This window comes from Calidris pugnax, unplaced genomic scaffold (assembly GCF_001431845.1).
Source record: "Calidris pugnax isolate Ruff unplaced genomic scaffold, ASM143184v1 scaffold44, whole genome shotgun sequence".
Taxonomy (NCBI): Eukaryota; Metazoa; Chordata; class Aves; order Charadriiformes; family Scolopacidae; genus Calidris; species Calidris pugnax.
In genome coordinates, this window is record NW_015094506.1 from 8,434,585 (window position 1) to 8,447,721 (window position 13,137).

General features: G+C 36.8%; 1 protein-coding gene across 1 annotated transcript in view; it reads left to right on the forward strand.

Moving 5' to 3' along the window:
• Positions 1 to 13,137, forward strand: part of ANKS1B (ankyrin repeat and sterile alpha motif domain containing 1B) — a 455,905-nt gene that overhangs the window by 230,121 nt on the left and 212,647 nt on the right. The window contains exon 15 of the mRNA XM_014963686.1: positions 6,356 to 6,462. Within this exon, the coding sequence (XP_014819172.1) occupies positions 6,356 to 6,462 (107 nt within the window). The remainder of the gene's footprint in view (positions 1 to 6,355; positions 6,463 to 13,137) is intronic.

Genomic DNA, 13,137 nt, shown 5'->3' on the forward strand with positions numbered 1-13,137 from the left:
ATGATTACTCATAGGTGGTGAATGTAGTGTTACTACTATCATGTAAAAGTTCTTCAGGCAAGCACAGAAATTGCTTGAAGAAACTAACTCATTTTTTCAGAAAATGCTCTTAACTTTCATTGAAGACAGCATAATGATGTACATTTACACCTTGGTTATGAATACGATTCCTTAAAAAATGATAGACAATTGAAAGCACATTGTCCTGCCAAAGGAATTTTTATTAGATAGAATAATTTCATAGTATAGTGGGAATTCACTGAAATTTGGCTTCATATCACATGATCACCACTGCCTCCAGCAGTAGGAGCTCCTTCAGTGCTCGTGAAGAAGGAAGAAATACAGCTAAATTCTAATTGCATCTTAACTGTATCTTTAATAAGAGCAATACAAGGTTACAGTAACCTATTACCCTTGTGGTGGCATCCAAAAGGCAGAATCACATTCCCTCCACCTCCTCCATTTCCCATTGAACAGAGTTACAGAGGAAGGGTGGAAGATGAACCCAGCTCTCCCTGCAGTCCTCTTTCTCCCAGCATATTTCATCAACCACCAAAATGTCTAGTTTTTTCTCCAAAATTAGACAAAACTATGGCCACAAAATTCCATGAAGGACTTTCAAGCATAATGACATTTCTCTTTCAGGAAGGCTTTTAGCTGCAGATTGCTGGAACTGGAAGAGGGCTAGGAAAGGATCACTGCATGTCCATCTTGTTCTTATATTTTTCTGTAGGCATCTAATAGTAGCCACTGTGAATGAAACTGGTGAATGGCTGAAGCTAGATGAATCTGTGGTGTGATCCAATGCAGTTGATCCTGTGGTCTCACAGTGAAGCATCCATATGTTACCATATACCATACATATATTGCTCAGCATCATAGTAAGGGCAGTCTTCAATAGAACAAGGTGCCCTGAGTCCTAGTCCAGTGGCTGTGCTCTAGAAAAGAGATCTTTTAATTTTCCAATAAGTTCTTTCCCTCATTCACTGAACAGGATGGGTTCTGAAGGAGACTAAGTTGAAGTTGCCAAAGCAATCAACTGAACATGAAAAATATCCTAACTTCGAGGTGTCTGTAATAAATATATGTTTCATGATGGAATGGAGTACTTCAACTGAGCTGTTCCTGATAATACATCAACAGTCAGAAACACAAACTCATAGAAAGGCCATTGGGGTTCATGAAGTACAGTTGACAAGTAAAAATCATCTGTCAAGTAAAATGAATTGTCTTTGCTGACTTTGTAGTTATAGTTATTATAGATACAGTTATTGTACTTATGGAGTGGTAATGTAGAGGTATAATAAATATTGGTATAAAAATCAGAAAAGGAGTGTGAGGATGATTTTGCTAGTCAATGAGGGTTGTTTCATTAGCTTGCATTAGCTGTGGTCTGAGAATTATTTTTTTGCATTCTGAGCACAAGCATAAGCAATGGAAGGTAACCTTTAGATTATAAATACTAGGTAGTGTTATTTAAAATCAAGCTGTTTCTACTGATTTTGTTTTGCTTCTGTATATGCCATGAAAACTATCTCTAAAAGTACTTTCAGGAAGATATTCAGCATAACCAAACATGATCATCCAAAGTGGCGTCATGATCCAAAAAGCTAGGCTGCTGGCAGAAGTTACAGATTTTATGTAGGGCATCCAGGTTTTTTAGTTTTATGAAAAAGATCATTTAAAATCTATTAATTTTGAGTAGCCTAATAACATAACTGAAATGCAGAAAATAAAGCAGAATCTTGCATACACTTCTTGGAACCTGCTATACTTCTCCCATAATAAACTTTCTTTAGTTATATTGGTCTGCTGGATGTTAGGCATAGTTTTTCTCATACAATATCCTGTTCCTAGCTATTCTTATCTCCTCTCTGGGAATACATGTCATTAGATTAGTTTATTCACTAGAACACCCAGTTACAGTAACTTTGCTCTAGCACAAGTTCTGTTGCAATGTCAAGAGAGAACTTTTTTTATCCAGCTGAAATCTTAAATACAAATGGGAAAATGATATCCCATTTAGGGATTTCCCATTTAGGGAAAAGGCTGAAAGCTTTTATTAAAGAAGAAAGTTTACAGTACTCACTCTAGCATCAATTTATTCCCCAGTTCTGCTAAACTGGCTGTCAGCTTACATAAAAGATTCGTCCTTTCATATGGTGATATAGTCTGCACTTGGTCAGTATTATCAATTCAAAATATCAAATTTCTTGGTCAGTAGCTACTAAAATTCTCCAGATTTTGATTCCTTAACACTAGAAGTGTTTATCAATATTTGACAGCTATCAACCTACTAAAGAAAATGTTTTATAATAATCTATTTGTGATGATTGGGGGAGCACCTCCTCTACAAATAACCACTGCATTTCTTTCTTTTCCTCATTGGAAAAATAAAGAAAGAAAAATGAAGAAACAAAAATCCACATTGGTAACAGTACAGACAATTAAATAGAGGAGACCTTAAATTCCTTTGTATTTAGAGCAAATCTGCCTTAAAACATGTTTGAAATCATGTGCTGTCTGATATCACAGATTCAGTCAATTCCAAACCCCACAATAAAGATATTCTGAGTCTCACTGGGAACGAGACGTCTTGTAGAAATTATCGTATAGCATACCAGATGGTATCTTTCTTACAGACATCACTTCAATGTGCTGCTTCTCTTGCCTTGAAGAAGAAAGAACCAAGTATTGCTATCCCTATAAGAGACCAATGCGTCAGTTTTCCCATTCAGGAATAGGTACATCTTTTTTGATTGTGGTATAACAGAAGGGTTATCATGGGATTTATGTTCTTTGAAACCATAGGAAAGCACAGTAGTATGTAAATATGTTGCAGGTGAGACCATCTCATACAGTCTGCATGGCATTCTTCAAGATCTGGACCAGCTTTAGGCATAGGCAAAGTAGGCGCTGCCTGCGGCGGCACACTGGTGAGGCTGGCACTGAATTAGAGACTAGCAAAATGAAGAGATCGCCGTTTAGTCTCAAAAGAATAGCACCTGCTTCAGGTCCCACTTGCACTGGCTCGGAAAAACATTCCAAGCTTTCCCCCCGAGATAAGTCTCCCGGACTTGCAAAGAACAAGGAGATCTAAAGAGCTGCACGTTCCCATTACGAAAGGCTTCATCCCCACAATCCTGGCTCTGCTCTGTGCCCACCTTTGCCTTACTACTACCTTTGGCAGAAGAAGGAAGGGAAAAAAGTCTTGCATATGAAAAGATACTTCAGCCATGAGACAATAATCAGGGATGAGGACAAGGCAGCAAGCTGACTCTGCTTCTCCTTATTTTCTTTTCCCTTGCTGAGCAACCTTATATTGTGTTGGTGGGCTCAGACACTTATTTATGCTGGCAGGGGACAGAGTTGGAGGAGAGTGTGCAGTGGAACCAGCAGTGCTATAATCATCCAGTGCTCGGGCCATGGAGGTAGTTAGACACAGTACCAACAGCTACATGAGGAAATGTGTCTAGGGAGCCACTGAAAAACTGAATTTTGCCTACACTGTTGCAAGGCATTGAGCCAAGCAGTTCTCATCACCGGCAGCCTAACTTCCATGCTGTTTATAGAAAGGTAAGGAAGAAGCAGTTTGACCACAAAACTGGTATATTAATTACTGGCTGTGCCTTATTGTGGGCAGAACATTTTTTTTGGTGGGGGACACCAGATGCAGAGACATTTGTGTCTATGTGTTTATGGGAAAAATAGTAGTTGATCATGCATAGTCTTTTCAAAGAGTGGGATTGTGCTTCACTAGGTCTCTTTCTGATATAAATTTTTCTGCTTATGGGGGAAAGAAGACAAAGTCAGGAATACTTTTCAAAGGAATTCATAATTTCTCAGTCAAATAAGAAAAATTCAGCAAGGATTTAATTCTCAACTTGTTTAAAATAATGTTGTGAATTTGTTCTTTGAAGAGCTTGCCCAGCCTTTTAAATTTGCTTGCCCAAGGGAAGTCCACTATATTTCAACTCAACATAGCCTACCCTCCTCCTTGCAGCCTTGCTACTGGTTGGGCACAACTCTGAAGGGATTGTGCTCTGTCTATGTACAAAGATATTGATTCACAGTAGAAAAACTCTGGAAAATAGGATTTACAGACAGGCATGAACAAACGCACTTGTCTCTCATGAGACCTATATTCCTACCAGTTTGGTATATCTACTTTCTCTGAAAAAAATAAATTATCCATTAATATGTTTGAAGTACATTTAGCTATTTGTGCACACTGTACTCTTCCCAAAAACATGTGGTCTACATTGCATATGTTCACACGGTATTGCTATTAAACACTTGAGAAAACTCCTAAAAGTTTCTTCAGCAATTACAGATTTACCATTTCCTGCTAAGCCTTCAGTACTTTGTTGAGAGCCTTAATGAACCTTTCATGCTTTGCATAGTAGTGTATCAAATCAGTAAGAAGACCTGAGTAATGTAAAATCTCATAACAGAGCTGTCTTAGGCAACTTTCCAACCTTGTGAAATATCTTCTATGGCCCAACTAAAATTATTCTACAAAATCATTATGGATTTCAGTTTCAGCATGAGGTGTCCCACAAATCCAAGCAGCAATATCAGTGATGGGTCATTCTGGTTTTGTTCAAGGACTAGTCAGGTTGGAGCTGAAACTCTTACAGTATTGTTAATTTTAAATATACATCTAAGTTTGGAGTCTGTTCTGTGACTGCTCAAAGACCTTCTGCATGTCACTTGCAGAGACTTTATAACATGTTGGTCAGACTGTAGATTTGGATTTCTATGAAACAGTTTTCTGCCATAGTATCATCAATCTCAAATGATGCCCTTGACAGATACCTATAATTTCCTTATGCTTGGAAAGAAATTTCTCCTTAGAGATGTACATTGCTTGAGATTCACAGTGGGCAAAAAACCAAAGAGATGTGTTCAGTAAATGAAGTTCTGCTGGACTGGATTTTTCTTAGGATTGTATCCTGAATATACCCCCTTTTTTGCTAAGTCCTTTGATCACGTTATAAAAAGCAAAAAGTTTAGTACGCATTTCTCTCAGAACAAGGGTGTAAAGTATTTCCATCTTGAGGGAAACTGTCTCAAAAAATGGAACAATGATGGAAAATACATCATGAGGTATTTAGGTTTTTGTGCAGAAAATGAACTTTGCTTTCATTTTAAATTCATCATATTTTATTTTTTTTCCATTTATAGTTGATAAAATATACATCCTATCCAGAAATCATGCAAATCTTATATGTCTGCCAGCTATCATTCACATTTTTGTAAGAAAAGAATATAAACTTCAAATTTTACTTAGTGAAAATATTCTTTTAATTATTCATTTGAAATGGTGACCTTTTCAAGTTGAATTATTATATGTTGGCATGAAGGTTTTCTTGTGTCTTATAATATTTTACGGTTGAAGAAATCATGCAGATAATCTAATTACTTTGACTAAAATTGTTGTGCCGTTTATGTCTTTTGCTGTACTACAGGAAAGAAACTGTGAAATGTATTCATTATCGATTCATTAAAGGGTTTTGCTATTATATAAGCAGAGATGCAGACCACTACCTATCTTGTATTAAAAGGGGGAAGGGGAGGGCATAGTAAAGCATGCCATAGGCTATGGATTATGTATTGCATTTCTTAATGTCTTGTGAAACGTAAAAATCTACAAAAAACAGATATGTAAAGCATAACTGGTCTGAAGATTCTATTCAGATTTAAGTGCTCTAGGTTGCTTTTGAATCTTGCTATTTTCTGCATTTGTTTTGACTGCTCTCATCATTCAAGATTGACGCTTGGATGGGTGTGTAGGAGGAAGCAGCAGCAGCAGGCTTACAGCTTGCAGACAAAAAAAAAATCTGCCTTATCTGATGGCTATTATTGAAAATGCGAGGTGTAGCCTAGGCTGGGTAATGAAGGGGAGCGAGCGAGGGGGAGCAAGAAGCATGGAGCTGCATACTGATGAGTGTAGGAGTACTTGATAAAAAGAATTCTTGCTGCTGGCAGTGCATTGCTCATTGTGGAGTATTCCAACAATCACATATAACGGAGAACAGCTTAGCTGACAGCTTGATATGCTTTTTTTTTTTTTTTTCCTGCTGTATGACGTACTGGTCTGTAGTAAAGATTAATAACTAAGAAATGTAGAGCTAGGATCAGATCTTACGCTGTATACTGCCCTGTAAACTATGTTTTACTTCTGACTTTTCTGCTTGAGGAAAACATTAATCTGTCAAGCTGGCGGGCTCCTTTGATACCAACTTTCCCAGGAACACGATGTGGCAATGCCACCTCTCAGCCCAGGACTACCGTTATTATCCAGTGGATGGTTATTCGTTGCTTAAACGCCTCCCTCTTCACCCTCCTACAGGACCCCGATGCCCTGTCCAGACAGTGGGACAATGGTTGGAAAATATTGGGCTACCTCAGTATGAAAACCACTTGCTGGCTAATGGATTTGACAATGTGCAATTTATGGTAAGAAATCTTCTGTGCATAGCTGTGTATATACACTGTAGCTGCCTTTTTTGTCTGTCTCTTATGTGCTCATAAAAACCTTAAAGCTCTTCTGCATTGCACTAGGAAGATCTGTTTAGTGTTTCACTTTTCTGTGTCTAGCTAGATTAATATGTAAGCTGTCCTTGTAAAAACTTCCAAGCTGAACACATTACAAAATATTCTAGCCAGAAATATAGTAAAAGAAAAACTGAATATTAAGGTTCTTTCTCCCCCTCATCAATCTTCAGCTTAAAAAATGAAAAATGCAGTTTTTTTCATCTATTGCAGGATTTTCACAGTATGTAAAAGCTGTAAACATCCCTATGTGCAAAACATCACATTATTACTTTTATTTAAACATTAACATCATTGTTATAATACTTAAATAACATCCAATGCCATTCTTGCATTAAGAGGTATTTTAATAACAGAAAATTATTTAATGAAATGTGCTCTCTATGCAAGTGATTCTGGCTGTCTCAGTTAAATGATTTTGCATCTTAGATAGCCAGGCTGGGGGATTCACTTGTTGAAACTTATGCCCTGTGTCGAAAAGTAACACATTCCTTTTAATAGATCCATTTTCATGTTTTAACTCCAGGCATTTATCAGGAATATATGAATGAAATAATATTTTATGTACTTCAGGATTTACAGTATTACCATGTGGTGTAAAGTAACAGAGACTTGTCATGCACAAACTTTCTGTTGAAATGAATATTGACAGTAAAGAGAGAAGCTTACTTGTAAGCTTGTTATATAATCACTTTTCTACCTGCTTCACTATTCCCATTACTTGAACCTCTTACAAAAATCCTGACTGCATTTCTTATAAAATATCAGAGCTTAAAATACTATTAATCACCCCTTTTTAATATATTTTAGTAACTGTGTATATCTCGGAACAGTTCTAACTTTTCATAACTTACACCTGGCATATAAGAAACAGAAATGAAACAGCACGAATATTATGACTGTAAAATCATCACAAGTTGTGGTTTTCCTATTTAATTCCTTTTGCTAACATCATTATGTGTTTTTGGGTTACTGATGGTAAAATTAAGGCACAGATCTGTGCCATTTCCACATTATAATAGTGTAGAGATTTCTTTCTGTTTTTACATGGCTGCCATGTGATCTTTTGCTTATATCGATAAAAAAATCATTAGAATCTTTACCTTTAAATATTCTTGAAAACAAAGCTGTAAGGGTGTGCTGTCAGCCCAGCAAAAAAAATTCAAAATGGATTTCAGGCTACAGTTCCCCAGAATGTAACTACCTATTCTTATATATGTTGTAGCATTAGTTACATAAGTAGATGATCATTTAGTCTTAAAGAGATTACAGAAGGAAATTGTTCACAAGAGGCTGTAGGTGGCATAGCAAATGCAGAGGGGTACACCTACCACAGGTAAATAATGAGCACAAGAGCAGCCAAAGAAACTGCCCTGGAGGGCTTTCCACTCATCCCCTGCCTGTGGAGGGGCCTGAACCACGTTCTGGGGGAATTTATAAGACTTTCATTTCCCATGTCTCTTATTAGTGTACTTATGTAAGCATACAAATTGTATACAAGATTCTATTATCCAATACACAAATAAAACTTTTCAGGTATAGGGCAGATTAAGTTATATCTGCATACTTGTGTGTTACCTAATGTTTTCTGGTCATTTTAATTTAAGCCTTTTCTGAAGTGGTTTCTTTTTAAATATATATTGCAGGTAAAATACATTAATTACTCATAATATTATTTGGAGTAACATGCATATGTGAATGGAAGATTAGACTCTTAAATCCAGTGATTAAGCAAAAAGCTGGAAAATTGCCTAGAAATAAAAATGTATCATTTCAGTAATTTAATAATTCCTAATTTATTGATTTCACACTGTTCATCATGCTGTTACATATTTCACTTTTTGTTTGTACCAGAAATTGAATAGTTCCCATGTTGTATTGGAAACAAAAATGACCAGAAAACACCAATTTCTTTATATATTATTCTTTTGAATATATCAACATTATGTAAAAAAAAACCTCTCTTGAAAATTTAAATGAGTGTTTTTAAAAATGCTAAAAAAAGAAAATTAAACTTGGAAACTATACAGGAAAATGAGAGAAGAAAGACCTGCTTTGCTATGAGAATAATTCAAATTATTCCAAACTTAAATATGTTGTAATCTTCCTTTAAGATGAGGGAACTGCTTTACCTTTATTAAAGTGGTTTACATGTTCAGCTATATTTTACAATCTTACTAAATTAAGTGTCTCAGATAGATTAGCTACTTTACATTTAAGAACTCTAATACTTCAATGCAGTAAAAATCAGTTAGACATATTTGTTCTTTATTCTGTACCATATTCCTGCTTTTGTTTTTCTGGAAGCACATTCTGACCTGCATTTATTCATTCTGTTGCCTAAGCAACAACCATCACACTCTTATTAAGTATGATTTAGTAGTACAGGTCTTACTAGCTGTTCAGAACAGGAGAGGGAGTATCACAATGATATAACTAATGTCCATGGAATAATATACATCTGAGAACAAATATATTCTATTTATGCTATTCTCAACAGCAAAATTCTATTAATTAAATTAACATTCTAATAAAAAGGTGTTTTTCAGATAAAAAGATTTCATGGTTAATCATTCATTAAATCATAGAAATTAACTCCTTGTGTTTAGTCCACCTTGGGAATTAGGAAAGTTATTCAACAGACTGTGCTTATAATTAGGAAGATTTGTTCATGTTACCTGAAGTGTGTAGACTTTATAGTAAGAAACAGCCTGTTTCCTATTAACTTTACAGTATGAGTATTTTTTCATAGTTCATCAATATATGTGTTTTAAAAATATGTTGAAACATAGTGTTGAAAAATCAGTTGTGCTTTCATGAACTTCTTTATTTCTACTTCCAGCGTATTTGCACACATAGCAAGTGCAATTCCTACCTACTGTTAGTGTCATGCAGGAATGCCACATGGATATTATTTAGTAGGCCCAAGGCAGATTCAGTCCCAAGACTTGGTTCATGTGTGCTTGTAGGAGTAGAATTATACCTGAATATGTGTGCATATATATATTTATATGCAATCATTATTAATTTTTATAATTTGTGAAATGGACTGCAGTGTTCTTCAGGTATAAAAATTCGTAGTGACTTTGTGTAGAGATACTCTGTATATGAAGATGCAGATGATACTGCAGCTTCATAATGTGAAGGCTGTTTTACAGTTAAACCAATTATAAAGCACAAAATACCAATTAGATCTGTCATAAATTGCAGCATATAAACCATATATTATCAATAAGGAAATCTAATGAATTGGTGAACATCTTTTTGAGGCATAGGTCCCATGGATATCCCTGGGACAAGCTATAATCTTTCAGGCCTAGGTAACTTAGTATGCTAAGAAGAAAAAAAAAGTTAAATTGCAGAGAAACAGATGAAAATACGCAAATGTGCGAGGTCACTAGGTCCTTGCATGCAGCTTTCTGCAACTCTGGAGTTCATCAAAGACTCCATTCTGGATTCACAAGGATAAAAGCAGTTCAATCAAATCACTGCCCAGTGGGGACTAGTGCTGAGGGGAATCATACTGAAAGCTTTGGAGAAATCCAGGTAGACAACACCCACCACTCACTCCATCAACCTAGTAGCTTGCTTTGTTTTTGCAGGTGATTAGGTTTATCAAGCATGATTTGCCCTTAGTGAATCTGTGCTGGCTTTTCCCAATCTCATGCTTCATTAGACTTGTGATAACCCCCAGGAAGATTCATTCCATAACTTCCCCAGGGACTAAGGTCAGGCCTATAATTCCTGGATCCTCCTTTAAGCCCTTCTTGTAGATGGGGGTGACATTAGTCTTCTTCCAGTATTTGGGGACATCCCCCAATCTCCATGACTTCTCAAAGATGATGGAGAGTTGCCTTGCAGCAACATCAGCCAGCTCTCTTAAAATGCTTGGGTGAATATTGTCAGGTTCTATTGATTTTCAGGGGTCAAGCTCCTGTAAGGGTTCACATACCAACTCTTCTTTCACTGACAGTGGGTCTGTGTTTGTTTCAACTTGGATTTTTATTCCCAAGGCCTGAGGCACAACAGTGCTGGTATAGACAGTGGTGAAGAAAGTGTTGAGAACCTCTGCCTTTTCAGTGTTGTTGGTGAGTAATTTATCTCTCCACTTTAACAGTGGACTAGTATTTTCCTTCTGTTTCTGTTTGCTAAGTACCTAAAGAATCCTTTCTTGTAACTTTTGACATCTCTGGCCAATTTCAATTCAAGCTGGGTATTTGCTTTTCTAACTACATCTCTGCACACCCTGGCAATGCCACTGGGGTTCTCAACAGGTATGTGTCTGGTTTCCATCTCTGGTACACTTCTCTCTTGGTTTTGAGCAGACTCAGAAGCTCATAGTTAAGCCAAGGGAGTCTCTTGCTCCACCTACTTCCCTTACCTGTTTTCGTGCTTCCAGAAGACCATTCTTGAAAAACTCCCAGCACTTGCTACCTCCTTTATCCTTCCCATGGAATCCCTCCCAGTTGAGCTCTGAGCGAGCTGAAGTTTGCTCTTCTAAAATCTAAAGCCTTTGTTTTAATACTAACCTACTGATATACAATCGGACTGTGCGGGCTTTTGAGAGAACCACTTTGGTCAAATATGTTCTAGCACATGGAGGGTGACTTACAATTTTATAATTCTGCTAATCATGAATTCTGTTTTGGATGCTATCCATAGAAGTGCTATCCAGTTGCTGTGCACATATAGGTGCACAGTCAGGATTACTTTGGTCAGCTGAGCATGTACCTATTTTCTTTAGTGTGCCTTCATTGTTCCACCTAGAGGAATACAGGGTACAGTTTCCTGAATTATCCTTCAGTTTCTTGATCTCCATTTTTGGCTTGGTATGTAATATACTGGCAAGCCTTTTTCTTACAGCTGAAATAAGGAAATTTCTTATTACAGTTAGCAAGTTTGTTTTTTACAAAGTTTATTTATTGCCCTTTTATGGCAACAGTGCCTTTCCCCATGCTTGGTGATAATCTTAGCATCATAATCAACATCTATGTCTAAATATCAATATCAAGGCTCCAAACTTTGCTCACTGAGGGTACCTAAGTGAGTGCCTTTCAAAGATTAATGTTTCTTATTCCTGGTAGAGGTATATGCAACAGAATTATACTGTATTAAAAAAAAAATCCCTCTCAAGGGAGCTAGCAAATCTTCTGAAATATTTATGTTAGCAGTATGTATTATCACATCTACAACTTCAGAGAGACCCATGAATTGGCTCTTCTACAGCCACTTTGAAACCAGGACTAGGGAACGCTGACAGCTATGCCTGACTTGCCTCCACATGAGCCATATCTCATTTGAAACTAGCGGAGTTGCAGTGGGTATTGCTGTATTCAGAATAAACCCTACAACTTCATTTACATCACGTTTTTCCACAAATAAGGCATTATTGCTTCTGGGTGTGCCCACTACATATGCATGTTTCTGTGTCATGTGGTAGATATTTAATGCCAGGGATCGACAGTAGGTCAGGTCATGTAGCACTGTATTAGGATACATTTTGTAGTGTACTTTCTCTGATCTTTCATATTAGGATGAAAGTTGTAGCCAGTCATCATGCAAAAGTTATTTTATTTGTTTATTTTGTCTTCTCTACTGATATAAACAATGCTATTGTTATCAATGACTCCTTCACAGCGTGAGGAAAATCGCAAGAAATTTTACTGTTCAGATTTGTGAGGGACGTGAGTTTGAGCACAAAGATTGGGAAAGTAAAACAAATATAACTTCAGCAGACTAGGAAGAGATGGAGTCAGGTGGGGCCACATCCAGAAAAGTTGAATGAGAGGAGTAAGGGTTCATGTTATGCCCTGTTCAGCTGTAACATGTAAAGGAAATTGTGCAGACCTTTGACTGCCAGAGGTGACATGCTCAGTTTCCTCTCTTTCTTCCATCTGTTCCACTGCCACTACTCATACATGAAGCCTTCATCTTCCCTGGTATGATTCTGTCTATAAAAGCTAAAATTTCAGTCAGAAGTCAAACTTTCTTTTAACAAATGAAGCCTTGTTAAGCTGGCCCTTTTCTGTTTGCTGCCATATGGTTGCAGTTTTGGCAAAGTGGTCTTCCTTCAAAGCTGTGAATATCCTTCCTCTCCAAGGGCAGAAAACAGATAAAATATAAGTACTTCATTAAGGCAGAATTTTAATTAGATATGTGTAGGCATGTTGGCATAAGGCAGTTTTAAGTGATAAGTTATATACTTGAAAGTATATCTTTTAATTGTAATTTAGTGTCTGTTTTGCAGCAGTTACTTCCCCTTTTTAAATATCCATGTGATTAAACTGAGCACTTTGATAAAGTGGATTTAATTCATAGGCTTTAATAAAATGAGCTGTGTACTCTCTCACAAAGTGGGAGACCTCTTAAGCTTACAATTCGAACCCACAACTCTAATTTTGCAATAGCCAACCACAACAGTCAGACTGTAAAATAAGGACAACATCACTTCCCTCCCAAATCCCCCCTTCCCATTGAAGCTGATATGCTGTGCCGAAAGACCAAAGTATCTGTAGCATCATAATGGGGAAAACAAAGAAATGGCAGAAGCTCCCAGTGCTGTTTGATGCCTCCTCAATT